This window comes from Rousettus aegyptiacus, unplaced genomic scaffold (assembly GCF_014176215.1).
Source record: "Rousettus aegyptiacus isolate mRouAeg1 unplaced genomic scaffold, mRouAeg1.p scaffold_m13_p_12, whole genome shotgun sequence".
NCBI lineage: Eukaryota > Metazoa > Chordata > Mammalia > Chiroptera > Pteropodidae > Rousettus > Rousettus aegyptiacus.
In genome coordinates this window covers 86,352,368-86,370,251 of record NW_023416287.1, presented here as the reverse complement: position 1 = coordinate 86,370,251, position 17,884 = coordinate 86,352,368, and the positions used below count along the sequence as shown (strand labels likewise).

General features: G+C 40.2%; 1 protein-coding gene across 1 annotated transcript; it reads right to left on the bottom strand.

Annotated features, from left to right (window-relative positions):
• Positions 1 to 572: 572 nt before the first annotated feature.
• LOC107497264 (ovalbumin) lies at positions 573 to 10,578 on the bottom strand. The gene is made up of 4 exons (XM_036229029.1): positions 10,554 to 10,578; positions 5,042 to 5,100; positions 3,019 to 3,174; positions 573 to 2,233 (listed from the first exon to the last, which is right to left on the bottom strand). The coding sequence occupies exons 1-4, from the start codon at positions 10,576 to 10,578 to the stop codon at positions 1,838 to 1,840; spliced, it is 636 nt and encodes a 211-aa protein (XP_036084922.1). The 3' UTR covers positions 573 to 1,837.
• Positions 10,579 to 17,884: the final 7,306 nt, after the last annotated feature.

Genomic DNA, 17,884 nt, shown 5'->3' with positions numbered 1-17,884 from the left:
GCAACTAATAAATGTTCCCTAGTATAATATTACTCACATTTCCTAACTAGGTACATATTGCAGAATTTTTATTCTGTTTTGTCAAAAGATAATTGCTGTACTCAACCTCAACTGTTAAAATCTAAACTCTCAAGTAGTGGAGATTGAGGAAAAAAAACTCATTGAGGTGAACCGGCCTCACAGGAATGACTCACCTGATGAAAGTTACCAATCAAGTGAGGCAAGGGATGTGGTTAATATTAGATTTATTCTATCAGTAAATTTAAAGGTGAATGATTTTAAAAAATGTTTTTAAAAGATTTGACATGAGCAAAACTGGAGTGTGTCCCCAGCTCATGTAAAAGATACAATTCTAATTTTAAATATCTGGGAAAAGTACTTAAAACTGTTTCTCTGAATCGTTGTCATCAGACAAAACTAAAAATGTAGAATGGTTGCAAAATCATACCACCAGGATATGTAACTGGCATTCGATAGTCAAGCCTGCAGACAGCACGAAGGAGTGAAGTCCTTCTGATAGGAGAAGCAGAAAGCAGAGGGGGAAAGGGGGAGGACCCCACAAAAGAAGGGCTGACCCAAAGGGGGTGCTCTGGGTCCCTTTGCTGTGTCCCCTGGACAGCTGGACATGTTGGCAGCATGTAATTATAAAGTTAACAACTATCAAGCATTTGTGTGTGTGTGTGTGTGTGTGTGTGTGTGTGTGTGTGCGCGCGCGTGCGTGTTAGCTTTTGAATCTCCCAGCAGCCTTACTGAGGAGGCAGGATTTGAAAGTCTATTTTCAGAGGAGGAAGCTGAGCTCTGAGAGGTTAATGCTTCACCCAGGCTTGTCAGCTACTAAGTACACAGAGTGGGCTACCAACTCCCATCTCCTGACGGCATGCCCCGGGCTCTTTCCAGTCTGTCCTCAGTGAGATGCCCTGGGGCCCCCGGAGGCCAGGAGAAGAAGAGCTTGATGATGAGAAAATGGGAAATAGGAAGTGGAGGAACACACATACACACACACACACACACACACACACACACACACACACAGAGCATAAAGTAAAAACACGTTTGCCTGCTAAAGAATTTCAAGCATGAAACTTCTTTGTAAACTTGAACAATTCTGCAAGTGTAATCCTAAACCGTGACTTTGCCTCTCTGAGGGGGAAGGAGGAGAATAACTTTTGTTTCTTTTTGCTTCTGTTACTACCACAGAGGCCTCAGCTCTGAGTCTCAGAACAGACTCATGAATAGCACAGTCTCGGTCAAGGTCACGGGCTGGGGTCTCATATCAAACTATTCGGGTTTGGAAACTTGGTCGGTCATTTGTCACTTGTGTGTTAAATTACTAAACCTAAGTTTCAGTTTCCCACCTTTAAAATTCCAGCTGCTCTGGGTTATGGTGAGAATTAAATTAGGTCATCCACATGAGTGCCCGGTACACGCCACACACCCAGTGACGGCTAGCTCCTCTTACCGATACCTGTGGTTCAGATGCTGGTGAGGTGAGCAAGCTTTTGTGAAGTAATTGGTAACATAATGACACTGCATGGTATTGTTTCTTTGGAAAACTCATTCTGAGGGTTAGCAACCTATAAATGAGGTTCTGAGCAAGTTTGAAGACGGCCTGAAAGAGAAGTGGTGTTCATCGTAATTTTTTAATAAGTACAGTTAGTGGCATGCCGTAACTCGTTTGACCAATGTAAACTGCACCGAGGAGAGACAGAAAGTATATTCTACACGAGATAGCTGGGAAAAAAGTTCCTAAGAAGCACAGTTCCTCCCTTTCAGCCAGTTCGATACTCTTCTCTACAGGCTCATGAAATCCAGCTAATTCGAAGAGTCAGAAAGTTCCTTAAAGGGTGGAAATCCTGCCATAGAAAAGAATAGTCTGAGTTTCTTTGTGTAAAACAAAGAAGAGGAAAGGACGATCCACCTTGAAGATCTCAGGATTTTCCACAGTGCTTGTTTGGTCGGTGGGGGTTAACTCCGAATGACCCTCCGTGACCTCCAGCATGGCTTTCTGGATGATCGTGGAGACAGCGAGGCCCCCTCCTGCAGTTAGGCCAGACAAGTTAGCTCTCGAGTGGTCAAAGACATCGATCAGGCCCAAAGCCACCAAAATGGAAGTCAGATCCTCGTGACGCGCGTCGACCCTGAGCCGTGGCAGGTAGAGCACCACAGGTGTGTCTTTCATGCTGGCTGAGCTCATCCAGTGTTCTAGTTTCTCATAAGTGATTTCCCTGGTCACCTGTGGCAAAGAATGCAAGAAACAAGATAGACATAAATTTTATTTAGAAAATAAAATTATAGCAAAATACGAAACATCCTAAGGGCTGGGTGTAAAGGTATGAAAAGGTGCAGCTACTTCTCGCTGTCATTTTGGAAAGCAGAATCTATCAGAGCAAGTGGGGAAACCTGGGTCATGTGTAAGGATTGCAGGCAGGGTGCATCGGCCTGGAAGTCACGCCTTGGCACACCATCCACAGGGCTCTCGGGAAAAATGTAAATCCTCATGGAGAGTTTCTCCTTGTCTTCCTCTTGTGATCCCTCTATAAATTGCTCAGCTTATGTACTATAATTGTACACTTTCTGTAAGCGCCCACTCTTTTCCATCGGCCACCTTAAATGACATCCTTGGAACCTGAGGTCCTCCAATTCTCACAGCATAAATTATAATTCTAGATTGACCAATATAATGCTCTACCTCAACTCAAAGCAAAATTCTCATTGGTCAAGTATCCATAGAAACTGAATTGTATCAAAGTAAGTAACATAAAATGATGACAAACCATATGATCAAATGTGATGTCTGACTGTGCTTTGAAAGCCAAAACCTTTTACGAGTACGAGCCGCATGTCCTAGAATGGGTGTTTACTTTATTCGGGGGTTCTGCTTCATTTTTTAAGTGGTCATGATGCTGTGTTAAGTAGAGTGTAAGCGGGTTGTTTTACATGCCCCCTCTTTCTGTATGTGTGATCCTCAAGCCCAGAGCCTTATCTTGCGCCTGTGGCTGCAAAGGCTCAGTGGTTTACCTGCCCCAGGCCAATGTCCTCACTCGGTAGGAGGATGACCATGCTCAGGCGGTCCTCAGCATCCGGCAGCTCAAGGAGCTGGACCCGAGGCTCCACTACAGAGCCCAGTTTCAAGTGTCCTTCCAGCCTCATCATCTGCACCGCTTTGCTCTGGGACTGTCAACATAAAAACAGCGAAACAACAAAGCTAATTTCTCCTTACTTGTGCATTTAAGACACAGGAAATTGACGTTTATAGGAACTCATCCTTCAAAATCACCTACGTTGAGTTATCAAAACAAAAGTCGTTCATCTTTCCACAGAATTATCTATAATTGATCATTATTGCCATGATTTTAAGGTGGGGAAAGCCTGAACAAAGGAGCTATTGAAGTACAAAGGATAGAATGTTTTTATTCAGCTGTTTTTCTCTGATGCCCAGAAGCAGTTAATTCACTTCAAAGAGCTGAGAAATATGCACCACAAGATCTTATCAAGAAAACCATTTTTGAGTCAAATAGGTCCTTTCAAGAATATAATTTAGAAATCTATCCAGCTTCAGTAAAATCTGAGTTGAGTTGCATTTATAAATTAGTTAAGAATGTAACAAAGTTCTAAACTAGTTCTACATAACAAGGCTACTTGAAGGAAATTTAGTTATGACTATAATCATATTTTATGTCTTTCTCTTTGAAATGCTAGTTAACTGGTTAAAGATATGTGCATTGTGTATGTCAACCAAATGGACCAGATTTTACTGTGAAATTAAAGATTCTATTTTCTTAACTGTTTCCTCTAGCCATTTTTTTTGTTTGTTTGGGATATGCTTACCCCTTTCAAGTATCTCTGTGAATCCTGCTAAAATCTTTTACTCCATTTTCTTTATACTATGGTTCTCAATTGAGCTGATCCTTGCATGGACCTAGAGGAACTATTTTAAAATGAACATGCTCAAGCACTGCTTGCAAATCAGATTCTTGAGGAATGTGGCCCTGGAATCTTAATTTTTAAAAAAATAGCTATAAAAAATAAATAATTTCACTACTTGTTTTATGACCTTAATATGTGATGGCCATGTTCTTTGGGAATATAGTTCTAGATACTTCCAGATGTGACTGGTGTGTTTGGCTAAGGTATTATTGTTTTCTTAGTCATCCACTATTTCTTTGTCATGAAAAGCATTTATTCAGAAGTATAAAACCTCTTTATTGACCAATAATTTCAAGCATTTGTTCGTAAAACATCTGGTGGAGTAAATATACTTGATAGCTTAGGGACTTAGTTATCATATATAGACCCATTCTTTCATATTAAATAACATATTTGTTTAGGTTGCAGCCTAAACAACTTTGGGGACACCAAGAAAAGAAGGTGAGAAGGCAAACAATGGTAGGACAGTGTACCTGGAACCTCTACTATGACTTGTTCACCAGGTCTGCTTAGCCTCTTAAGGTGACACCGATTTTACATAAGACTTGCCTGCTTTTCTTATGAATAATTTTTTTGTCAATTGCACTGGACATCTAATATTACATTAGTTTCGGGCCCTGCCTCTTAATTCCAGGAATATCTGTTCTCCATCACCTGACTTCATTTCCAGTGTGCAATAAGTGAGTTGCCTACTAATGGTTTGAGCTTAGCCCAAAGCCCAAACCTACTGTAAACCCTTTCAAAGTCGATACTTTACATCAGTTTTTATTTTTACAACTATAGTGCTAAAAACAGCATGTCTACTTTCAAAATAGGATAAAAATACTATGGAGGATTTAAAAGAAAGTTTTAGTCATATTTTTTTTTAATGTCTTGTAAATCTAAACCTGCACTTTATTGAGTAGGTAGCTAGACTAGGTACTTGGAAATTAATCTACCTACCTAAGGCCAGAAATAATTTAATATATTTTAAAGGCAAAAAACCTGGAGGTTATCTTTAACAGGAAAACAAATTAAATCATGAGACTACCTCATACAACCTGAAAGGCATTGTTTTGGTTTGGTCTTTCTGAAACGCATACTTCCAGGTCCCTCGGAAGGAGATTGCGCTCACCAGCGCCAGCTGGTCGGAAGCTGTGAGGCTGTTGTGGGGCAAGAGGCCCGTGATTTCACCTTTGGGAAGAGAAACAAAGGAAGTTCACACCTGCTCACCCGTGGAATGTGAATTGTTTTCACTGGTTTTGCCTTGGTTTCTGACCCATCTTTATCCAACATAAGGAATTGCCATTCAGTATCTTCAGATGCACAAAAAAGATTTTTCAACAAATATGAAAAGCAATCATAATCATTTAATAAAAGAAGGACGCGGGCTGCAGAACACAAAGTGAGCACATAGCCTATCTGCCCACTTTACAGCCACGTGCAAAACTGTCGATGTTTACTTGTCTTACTCTATTAATAGATGCTATGCTGTCGGTGTGTCTTTGTTTCTCCACTTTTGGTTAAATCGTTACATTAATAATCGTTAGGATCCCAGATAAAACAAAAACAGAAAGGATAATCAAAATCTTCTGAGAAAATTTTACTTATTTTCTCACACGTGCATTTACATGTATAATCTTAGAGTGAGAACAGGACTTTTGTCAATAATCCGGATTATCCAGTTACAAGATGATTTATAAACACTAACACATTAACTATCAAGGTTTGAGTTTCCTGTTTCATTTCTCCTGGTACCACTCGTGCTGAAAACAATGAATATCTGAGTCGATGGTTTTGCAAGTCGTCATTGTTACCTGGTTTTGCTTTTCTACTGAAATCAAGAAAAAAAACCATAATTTAAAAATTTGAAGAAGAAAAATTTTCGCTTTTTGTTCCTCCTCACTTCTCAAGAGTAAAATTAGTAAGAAGATGTCATGGGTTTTCATTTCATAAAATGAAAAAAAGCCTTTAATTTCCAACAAGTGGTGCCAATTATCTGTATGTATAAAGAACCCCCACCCTTATTTCACATCCTACATAAAATTCAATTTGAGATGGATCGTAAACCTAAATGTAAACACTAAGACAAGAACTCTACTAAATATACTAAAAGGAAAAGAAGAGAATACCTTTGCGAACTTAGGATAAGCAAAACTTTCTTAGAGCATATACAGAAGGCACAAACCATAAAAGAAAAATACTGATAAATTGGACTTATTAAACTTTAAAACTTCTGCTCATCAAAAACACAGTTAAGAAAATAAATACACAAGACATAGATTAAGAGAAAATATTAGCAGCATATGTATCTGACAAAATGTTTGTATCCAAAATATGTAAATAATTCCTGGAGCTGAATAATAAAAAGGAAACGACCCAATTAAAAATGGCCAAATGAATAGACACCGAAATAAAGATATATTGAGAGCTAATGGACATGTTAAAGAAGATGCTTTAAGTCATTAGTCATAAGAGAAATGGAAATTAAGACTACAATGAGATACTGCTACACACCTACTAAAAGGGCTAAATGAAAAATATTTACGATGCCAAAAACTGGAGAGGATTTGAGTGGCTGGAACTTTCATCATGCTGGTGAAGACGGAAAATGGTACAAACAATTTGGAAAACTATTTGGCAGTTCTTTAAAAAGGTAAATAGCCTTGGCAATTCTACTAAGTATTTATCTAAGAAAAATGGGAAAATATGTACACAAAAAGCCTTTTACAAGAATTTTCATAGCAATATTATTCATAATACCCCCAAACTAGAAATAACCCAGATGTCTATCAACTGGAGGACAAAGTGTTATGTATCCTTACAGTGGAATACTACTCAGCAATTAAGAGGTGTGAACTACTGCTATACCCCAAAACATAAATAGATCTCGAAAGTAATATGCCAACGGAAAAAAGCAAGAAACACAAAAAGAGTATATACTGTATTATTCCATTTATTTGGAATTTTAAAATAAGCAAAACTAAGCTCTGATGATATAATTAGTTCGGTGGTTGGTGGGGGATGGGCAGAGAGGAACTTTGCAGGGTGATGGAAATATTTCATGTCTTGATATACATTCTTCATAACTGTCCAAGTATACTTATTAAGATCTGAGCATTACACTGAATGTAAATTATGTCTGAAAGAAGAAGAAGATGGAGAGAAATAAAAAGCTTAGTTAGGTCTCTTACCTTTGGTCTTATTTGCAATCCATGAGTTAATCTGCACTCTGGCTTCTTCTAAATTATTTTTGAAATCCAAATTTTCAGGTTTCAGTTTATATAATTGTTCGATACAGTCTAAATATTTCTATAAAGTGAATATAGGAAAAGACTATATATAGCAAATAAATTGCTATTTTAATACATTTAGAGCATAAATGACAGGAATTACATAAGTAGAGATGGAAATATAGTAAATATCATTATGCGAGACTAGGCCCAATTAATAAAAATATACACATTTTTCATTGAATCAATTACTAGGGGATGTTTTTAATGACAAGAACATTTCTCTCTCTTTTCAATATCTGAAATTGAACCTTACACCAATAATTGCATAATTAAGATAATTAGACTTAGAATAATTAGTGTCCTCAGCCTGGAATTTCAATACATCAATTCCTCTTTTATTACCAATATTGAATTTTTTTCAGTGTTGCTGCTATTGTTTTTAATCATACACTATGTAAAATTTATGCTTTTTACACTTCAACTGGGCTCATCTGAAACATGATTAAATGTGTGACAAAAAAAAAGCATCTGAAAATTAGAATCCTAAATCCTATATTTTTCTATAAAATAAGATGCATATATAAAGTAAATTGTATATACCATATATAGCAATATCTATCTAAATGTACATGTAATATCTTTTCTATTTTCCTACAGTTTTGATAATTTAAACAATACTAGACTATATTAAATAGAGCCAGGAAGGAAAGCCTTCTCCCTTACTTATGGAATCTTGTTTTATTGTAACTCACCGGGAGGAATGGATGGGCTGCTTCTGCAAATATTCCATTCACCATGTGGACTTGACTGTGGCCGAACTGGTTGATTTCAGAGAGGAGTGCTTGAATGTGTGAATGGACCCCTGTATCTTGTTCACACTATGATAAAGTTAGAAAATATAGACTTGAAAATGGGGGCCATGGTATCACCTACTTAAGTTTCAACTGAGGTTAAAAAGAGGCTCTCAGGTTGTCATTAGCATGTGCCATTTCAGAAAAAAATAGAATCAAAGACTACTCATTCCACCATTTGGACTTATCAAAACTTTTGCTTTTCACTAAATTGTGTCACTGGGAAATCTGATCATCCATGGAGAGCAGGTGCCACAATGCTGTGTCATCATCCCCTCACGGACTAACAGGTGTGAGGGGTGACCTGGTGTGGTCCATGCTCTCGTCGGAGCTTGCCCTTGTCTCCTCTCCCAGATGACCCAGAATACACAATTGATACCGACATATTAATTTTAGTTCAGTTGGCATCAGGAAAAAAGTGTTTTGCTGTATTTTGTAATAAATAAGAATTTGGGCCAATAAAGTTTGGTCTTAGTAACTCCAACATAGATAGTTTGGGAAGGTCACATCTAGAAGCTACAGACTGCCTTGGACAAATGAAAGTCTGGATTACATATTTTCCCTAAAAATGACCAAAATGGAAAAATATTTAACAAAGCAACTCATAAAGATAAGCTGTGTTTAGTTACATTTTCAAAGAAAAATGATGGAAGTATATTTCTTGAGCATTCACCAGGGTCCAGGCATGCTGGAGGCACTTCATTGTCAGGGTAACTTTTGGGGTCCCATTAAGAAACCTCTTTGGGAATACTCCCTTTTCAGCACTTATTGCTCAAAAGAAGGCGTAGCCCTTTTTCTTAAAAGACTTATTGTTTCCACCTCAACTTCCTGACAGTTTCCACTTGTCACCTCTTCTCAGTTTCCATTTCGTTTCTAAACTCAGCATAATTAATTATTTTCAAACAGCATATACAGGAGTTCGACTGTGTGTATTCTAGCCTCATAGGACGTCTCAAAGAAATCTGCTATTTTTATTGTCTTAAAACTTTAGTCCTCATGGACTAACAATAGACTGTCACAAGGAGAAGTAAAGAAAAATGGAAGAACTCTAAGTACATACCTTTGTGTTTGAAGAATTTGCAGTTCTTGTTAATTCATGCAAGTGGAGCACCTGCGATGGGAAGCAAAGAACCACTTTAAAAGGCTGTGGAAACGCTGCTCCCAAGGACCAGGTGGCGACATGGCAAATCACTTTTCTTAAGCTCTTATATTTTCATGAACTTGCTATTATTCACTCCACCTTTCACGGTTTTTCTCATTAAAAAAAAAAGACATTATTTCAAAGAGGGAAGGTAAATTTGAAAATCGAAATCTTCCAGGTGCTCTTAGGCAGAACTCTGAGTATTACAGAGGGGTCGAGATGAGGGTGCTGTATCGCACTATGACAGAAGGCAAGATAAAGGTTTTAAAAAGTGTTTTAAAATCAATTCAGGCTTACTCATCCGTCGTCACTAAGTTTTGTTCATCCCTACGTTCCCAGTTGTGAAGCATAGCAGGAACCCCATAAATATTTGTTGAATGAAGAATGAATGATTATGTGGATAAAGGAATGGATCTTAATATCATTTGCAGGCAATTAGTATCATCGGTTACTCACTGAGCGTACAAAGATAAGGCTTGAATTCATATAACAGGTAATTACTTTCAAAATTGTTTTCAAAAATGTTATCTGATTTGACACTCAAGTGTCTTTGTGATTCCAAGCACTTGTATCATTATCTCCACTAAGATTTAATGTTTTCTATTGTCCTATTGACTTAATTTAGGCACAGTCATAGTCATGAGATTTTCATCAGAGAACAGCTGAAATAAAACACCGCGACTTCCTTTAAATACTTAAAGAGTGAGTACATTTAACATGTTTTGTGTGATTCCCTACAGTAGAAATGGGATAAAGAGGCAGTAGGCACTGGGAAAGTATTATGATGCTCTTAAAATTACACATAGAAGAGGACTTAATTTTTGTGTATGTACCTTTTAAGAACAGAAAAAAATGATAAAGGAGCAACAGTTATGGAGAGGGAGACTTTACCTCCAGACTAGGAAGACTTTCTAAATTGCAGAACTGTCTGAATGTTTGTTAATTAGCTACTTCACACCGTTAAGCTCTACTTTATCAGAGGACTTCAAACAACCTACACAACCTCTCGCCTGCTGGGTTCCAGTGGAGATTGAAGCATGGAGTGGAGAGTGGGGGTTGTTTCCGAGACTGCCTGATAGTCATCTATATCATAGGGCATGTTTCATGATCCAGGGATTCCGCACGAACCGCACACCCTGTTGTATTTTCAATCGTCATCATCGTCCTCACCATCAAAAGAAAGCACAACTGTTGAACCTGGAATTCTGAGACTTCACCTCAGTCTTTGAACGTTACCAGAGAGAATTATTAAGAGGATCGAAATATGAGATTTCTTTCTTTCTTTCTTTCTTTTTTTTTTTCCATTTTGTATGGGCGCAGTGAGGGCAAACTGAGTTCTTCGGCTCTCTTCTAACTTAGGCTGCTTGGCTGTCGGAAGACACAAAGAATTATTTCCGCCCCAGACTCTCTCTGCCTGACCAGGGCCCTCAGCACAGTGGGCCATGCCGGCTCTCTGATCGCACAACCTGAAACATGCACAAGTAAAAACGAAGCCGCCAGCCAGCAGGCCTCTCTTTGAAAGAAGCAAGAGAGGGAGGCGTGACTATGCACACTCGTCCCAAGATGGCTTGTAAAGATTCCCACGGCGCCCTCATTTTTAACTATCTTTCCCTCTTCACAAACACGTATTTATTGAGCACCTATTATGGACAAGATGATTGGGACCTAGTTTTCCAATACATAGGAATAGAACGAAAATGAACACAAGAGCTTTCGCATTTAATTGTTCTTGAGTTTAAATACATTATTAAATTCAGGGTTTGACTCCAGATTTTCAAATTCATTTCCAATTTAAATCCTGACTGGGCAAAAGCTTTGTTCCACTGGTTAATTATTCCCTTCGCAATAAGCAGAGCATTGGCGAAGGCCTATTGAAAGATGCCTACTACGAAATATTTCTTCCAATCACCCAACATTATTGGCTAAGTTAAAGCGCTGATCTCCTTGGAAATGTACAGATTATAAATACTTGCACAACATTCTTTAAGTGACCCACAACGGCAAGACCTTGGGTACCTAAGGATGAATATGAGAGGGTGGGTGAGTGGGGGGCACTTCCAGGTTTGCATGGGCCGGGTTGGCCTTATCTTTCTCCTGTGCCCACTCATCCCCTGCCCCCCAGAATAGAGCTATGGGAAATCTTACCTTTTGCACCTATTTTTGAAAAAGCCAATTTGATAGTCAACCTTAAGTGAAGATGGACATTCTCTTGCTTTGACGGAGTTGGACACCTACGAAATCTCCGTAACAAAACAGGGTTTAAAATCATCACTTGAGTTTCTTCTCGACATGGCTGCAGGTGCGTTTGTGACATACCTTTTCCATCTGAGATGCACTGTCACCTCTGGCCCCAAGGAGCACCAGAGCCAGGGCGGACAAGAGACCCAAGGGAGAGAAGACGAGATTCTCGGTCGTGTGGTCGTAGCTCATCTCCTTAAAGACGTCAAAGCAGAGACGTGCGTTTGCTGTGCTGAGCGAGTCCATTCTTCACCCGGGTTCTGAAATACAAAGGCGACCAATGACCGCAAAGATGTGGGTCAAAACGCCACTGCTGAGCAGTTTATTTCAAATTAGGAAGGTATTCCTGTTTGTGAAAACTAAAATGCTCCAAATGGAACTTCTGAAAAGCTAAAAGAACACAGATTGTGGAACCAAATGCATTTGCAATTCTGCCACATTCTGGCTTTAGGACCGTGGGCCGATGATTTAAGCTCTCCCAGTCTCTATTGTCTTTTTTACAGAAGTGGCTGAGTAATCGCTTTCTTACCTTACAGGATGAGTGTGAGAATTAAAGTACGTAAGTTTACGAAGCTCCCAGAACTGTGCCCGCATATAGCAGGTGGTCCAACGTGTCAGTGAACATTGTCATATTGTTGTTAGTGTTAGTTTAGGTCAGTGGGTTATGTAATGACAAACAGAACAAGGTTACAGTTTTGAGCCCAGGAGATGCATGACCTCACTGAGTCTTTCAAAAATACGCCTAGGGACTGACTGAGCGAGAGAGTAAAGACACACCAGTGGAAGCCCATTCTCTCCACCGAAGAAACATCTCTAAGTGCATCTCTCCCCACAGGGGGTTGGCAGTGCCATCGACCTATATAACGAAGCTTATGATAACAAGTATTTTTTAAAGAGAGGAATACATGTCATTAAGCATGTTAGAGTCCTACGGAATTATTGTCTCGCTTTCTTCCCGAAACCGTCCTCAAATATTTATTGAGAAAAACAGAGCTCCCTGTTCTGGGGTTTGTGGGGCTGCCAGCGGCCACTGTGGCCTGATGCCTTCGAGCAGCCGCTCACAACCACACCTGGGCTCAGGAGCTGGGAGGCTCCCCAAAGGAGCCAGCTCAAAGTCATGAGTGTTCCAGGAAAGACAGTCATACATTCCTGCTTGCCTTCCTTTGAGCACTAAACCCTCCTTTGTCCTTGGCACCATCTGAAGGAAGAGGTTGGAGGGTAATAGGAAACCTCAGCATCTCTGCTTCTACCTGGCGGAATTCGGTCCTGGGACCCCAGGTGCAGTAGAATCACATTCGGCATCTCTCTTCCCTGGGAAGGGACTATTTGATGGCCTCTTGAGATTCATGCTAGGACGAGGATGAGAGAGACAGTAGAATGCAAAATTTAAGGCAGTTCTCGCTTTACTGCGCTGATCCTTCTCTTCCATGACCCTGCCCCTGAGGACGAGGACCTCCTTCAATTCTGCTCCCATGGGAGTCTCGCTTGTCTCATACCACTGGGACCCTGCCAGGGACACCTGGTCAGGGTTTAGGATACAGGAGGCTGCAAGTCCTTATTTTTAGTAGTTGTACTGTTATCTTATATTGCACTGCGGGTGCCTTAAGAAGCTTCTATTTAGATATTAAAATTAGAGCGAAATTCTCCCTAGTCTGCTGTTGATGCAAATGGAGTATGTCAGTCTTAGGAAAGTCAAAAGTCTTAGGAAAATGCCTTGTTTGTCCTGCATGTTCTAAAAGGAGAAAGTGACTCAATACGGTCAGGTTCCTTGAAGAGCATCTGAAAAGGAGAACTCGTAGCTGCTAGTTTTGAGTGAGAATATAAGGAGAAAAGTCATAATTCTTTCTTCTGAAGGATTTAACTTATATAATGTCATGCCAATATCCGGAGGCCCAGCAGCAACATCTCTTGGCCTAGGGGTGTGGTTCCAATAAAGCAGCCTTAAGAATTCCTACACAGAGAAGAACATGTTTAAATAATTTGGCTGGATGGATGGTTGATGTTTTATAGGGACCAGAAATGTTACCACTTGCTTGCAAAGCTATTGCTCTTCTCATCAGCATGAAAGTAAAATCCTCTAAGATACCAATATATTTCTTTTGCGTCCTGGTCACATAACTGGAAATGGAATGGAGACAGGGAGAAAAATGGAGACCGGATGGGGTTCAAGCTTACAAGGAAATAAAAATAGATATACAGACCAGAACCTCTTTCTCAGAGTCTGTGAGGCACTTGACCTGTTGTTTTTTTTTTTTCTTTCTCACTTGACTTTTTGGGAAGCCTGCCTCCTGGTAACTCACATTGTACCCTACAATCAAAACCCATTCTTTGGCTATAGAAAAGTATCCTAATTGGATGCACAGAATCCAAGAAATACATATGCGCAGCTGAAGGGACAATTAGTTGAAAGGGCCAATCATGAATCTCTATAGTGGAGAGCTTCTAAATCAGAAAAACTTGAGTTCTAACATGAACTTTGCCTATTACCTACCACACATGTGGGGAACTTATTTGACTTTTCTGAATTTATTTATAAAATAGGAATAATAGCAGATATCTGGCAAGGTGGTCGTGATCATGGAAATGGAACTTCTAAATGGAAAAAATATTCGATAAGGTTGTCTTTCTTCCCTCCACTAGAAACTGTGGGTTTAACTCACAGGGTCACAGACTTGAGAAGGAAAGTGTCAGGTCTCCAAATTAATTCTACAAATGGGGAACTGAAGTCCTCCTAGCTAGAATACATGATACGCACGAGTGCAAGGAGCTGGAGAACATCAAACAGACTCAGAAGGAACATCCACCTTTCCTGACTTACTGCCCAGCCCGTCCCCCTCTAATTTATCAAATAGAGACAAAACCTAAAAAAAAAAAAAAAAAAAAAAAGTGTCTAAATTGCTACCACATGGCACAATTTCCCCTGAGGTGTTTGTAGGCATTTATGAACCAATTTTTCATTCGGCCTTGCTTCAGCTGTCTGTGAAGTCCTTTCCCCAAGCTAAGAATCAGATTGGCGATGGGAATGGCTCTTTACAATACTGGAAACCGCAACGTCAAAAAGCTCACTCACTCAGTGCATACGAAAAGCTAAAAGGAGAAACGCTCTGCCCTGCTGGAAACGTGGGGCTCCCCACCTCCCTCCCCCACACCGTGGCACCTCACTACCCTTTTCCTTGGGTTATAATGCAGTCTTTTCCCCTATACTTTCCGAGACATGTCACCACCAATTACAAAAGTCACGTTAAAGAAGGTACGACTTAGGGTTTGCGTTTTTACCTTGTCTTCGGGTTGGCCAACGTTCTGCCCGGTGAGCCCAGCGCTGTGTCTGCAGCCCGCAGACACTCGCAGCATTCGGCAGCCACAGCTCGCTCCTCCCATCTCCTCAGAATTTGGTTGCACAAGTCACTTTTCCTTGTATTGCGAAGTGATTTAAAATATTTATACAAAGGTGTGGAGAATGAGCCAGCTGGCGTGTACGCAGTAAAACACGCTGCTTTCCTGGGTCAACAAAGTGGCCCAAGAGATGTAGGAAAAAAAATAATGAAACATTTAACGCAATGGATGGTATATAGTAAACAGAGTGCTCTTTCATAATTACACGATGTGTGCAATATTTAAAAATTAAACATAACACGTATGTGTATATCACTCACACCTGGCTATAACAGCAAAGCATCGGGGTTTAGAAGCCAGAGAGGAGACATTTTGTCTTGGGACCTGGTGACAGGTTTTTTTCCCCTGACTTCTGAGAAGAGACGTGGTGAATGAACTGCTGTTCTCTTTGGCGGAGAGGAGACTGGGGATGGGGTAACCCGTGATGAGAAAGGATTTCAAACTCAACGCATGGCGAATACAAGAAGGATGCCCACGCCGAAAGCCAAGCGAGCTACAGATCAGCTGTAGCTCCAACTCAGGGACGGATGGGGTATCTCAGACTGCGAGAAATGAAGGGGCCTTCGACAGCATCTCCTCAGAGGTTGTCAGCCCCAACTAAGAAGTACTTTTCACATTGTGATAGAAAGTATATGTATTCAAAACTAAAACAAGAGTTTCACAAAAAATACTTCCGCCAACTACTGATGATGCCTTATGCTTATTTCCTTTTTTATTCTCTCCCTTTTCATGTTTTTAACACTAGTGGTAATTCACTAAATTGTTTTCTCAATCCACTAATGGGTTCCATCCCACAGTTGGAAAACAATGATCCAGACCAATTGCCTCATTTTGCAGAGAAAACTAAACTTAGATAAGTTTAATATAACTAGGTACACACTTAACACGATACATAAAAAGGATTAGCATTCTCAAATTTATTGGTACAGAGAAATAACACATATAAATTGTTTTTATTCAATCACAAAAAGTTTTATCTAAATATTGATAGTAGCTATCCGGGTTGGGTTAATTCATTTCATCTGAATTCCCTAACGACTTTTGACTTTTTAAAAAAACTTTTTTATTTTACCCCTACAGAGTAGACTACAATGCCTTAAAATTATTTTTCTCTAAAAATAAAGGCATATGTTTTTGCCTTTTTCATAAAGAACCTCCCTCCAACAATTTAGTATGATTACTAAATTGTACCAGCTTCTTTAATCAAATTATATACAGACACTACATGCACGGAGAGAAAGGCTTCTACTTTTTAAAACAGTGTCTAAACTACAAAGATTTCCAGAGAAAGAAGAGGGGAATTAATAAAATATAAAATTCAAAGCTATAAAAAAGGGAGAAAAGCAGTATTTAGGTCCTTCGTATTTCCATTAAATGACCCCTGATTTGTGTAGGTAACAAAAAGACACCGAATATCATTACAACAGGGAATAAATCCAATAGTTTTTTTTTTTTTAAGTTTACAGTAAATTTTACAAAATTACTTTACACACAAGAATAAAAACTTGGCTCGGAGTCTTCACAAAACAGAATTGGCAAATGCCCACCCTACCAGACATTTAGGCAGTTTTTGGCTTTCCCGTAATGAATGTAAACAAGAAATGGCACACGAGCCAGTCGAAAAATGCCCTGTGGTACCACTTGGTCCTCAGATTCTCAGAAGGGGAAAGGGAGAAAGAACCTGACCACATATAACAGCAGTGAGAGGCATCCTGGACGCGTGGACCGCGTTCTCAAGGAAACCTGGACCGCTTTCCTTCCTGAAGCAGTCCCTCCTTCGAGTTGAGGACTCTTGAGCAATGGAAAAGGGATTTATTCATCCTGATCCGGGGAGAAAATACCTTCTGAATGACTCAAAATCTTCTCTAGATTCTCAAAGAAATGTACCTTGAATCAGATTTCCACCAACTCAGAGAATTTCACTTCTCTCATATACAGTCCTGAGGAGGATTTGGAGTCCAGGAAAAAAAAAGAGAATCACAATGAAAAATGTCGAAGATTTTCAATTCATCTATAAATGGTGCTGCCCAAGTGACCCTTTAAAAAACAGTTAATAACTCACTAGATGGCTGTTCACAGAACCTGAGGGTTATTTGTGAAGAGAAGGCTGGGTGTGTTCAGTTACTTCCTGCCTATTAAGTCCCTTGTCTGTGAACACTCTAATTAATGGCTAGGAGTGAGGGTGTGTGCGTCCCTGCCTATTGTCCTAGATGTTTAGAGGGACAGATCATTGTATGTGGTCACCCCAGAGCCCTAATTCCACAGAAACTGCACTTGTCTAATAGACCATGGCTTTCACATTTGCTTCTTTAAGCAGTAATGAATGGCATCCATCCAGAAGGCCCTAATTTGGGTTCATGTGCCAAGGATTTTTAACCTAGAGGATCTATGAATGGAATTCAAGAGAGCTTTGAACTTCTTAAAATCATATACACAAATTCTTGTACATGCACAATCATGATACTTTAAAATCCGATTCTTAAAGGGAGCCTTTACTCGAGAATGTAAAGAACCTTGACAATACAAACGTCCAGTGGTCTCACATGGGTGCCCTGCAGTTCAGCCCTTCCCTTTTTTCTGGAATCTACTGTCCCTGCTTTAGCTGCTCACGTCACTGTCACTAGAAGACTGCCAAGTTTAATCTTGAGAAGTCCTGTTCTTTGACCCCCACATTCATCGATCACAAAGTGCTGACCAGCAGGGCCACCTCTTAATGCCGCCAGCCTCCTACGCTTCTGTCCACCCCTGGGGCGTGCACTCTGGTCCCAGCCACCATCACTTTACAGCTGGACCACCGCCCAGTTCTCGCTGTTAACAGTCCTGTAACATTCCAGCCCAGTGTGTAGCGTCAGCAAACTTGAAAATGTCACTCCCCTCCTTAGGCGTCCCCTTTGAAGCCTTTGCACCAAGGTAAGAACAAAGGCAAACTCCTGGTCAAGGCACACAGGGCTCCGCGCAGCCCGCCCCCGCTCCTCCAAGCCCGCCTTCCGCTGCCCTTCTGCCCTCGACATCCATCTCTCCCACTTGCAGCTCTCAGAGGAGTCCGTAACCCCTCACCCCTGGATGCTGCCCCTCCTGGAAGTCTCTTCCCTCTCCTCCCCTCCCTCTTACTCTACTCA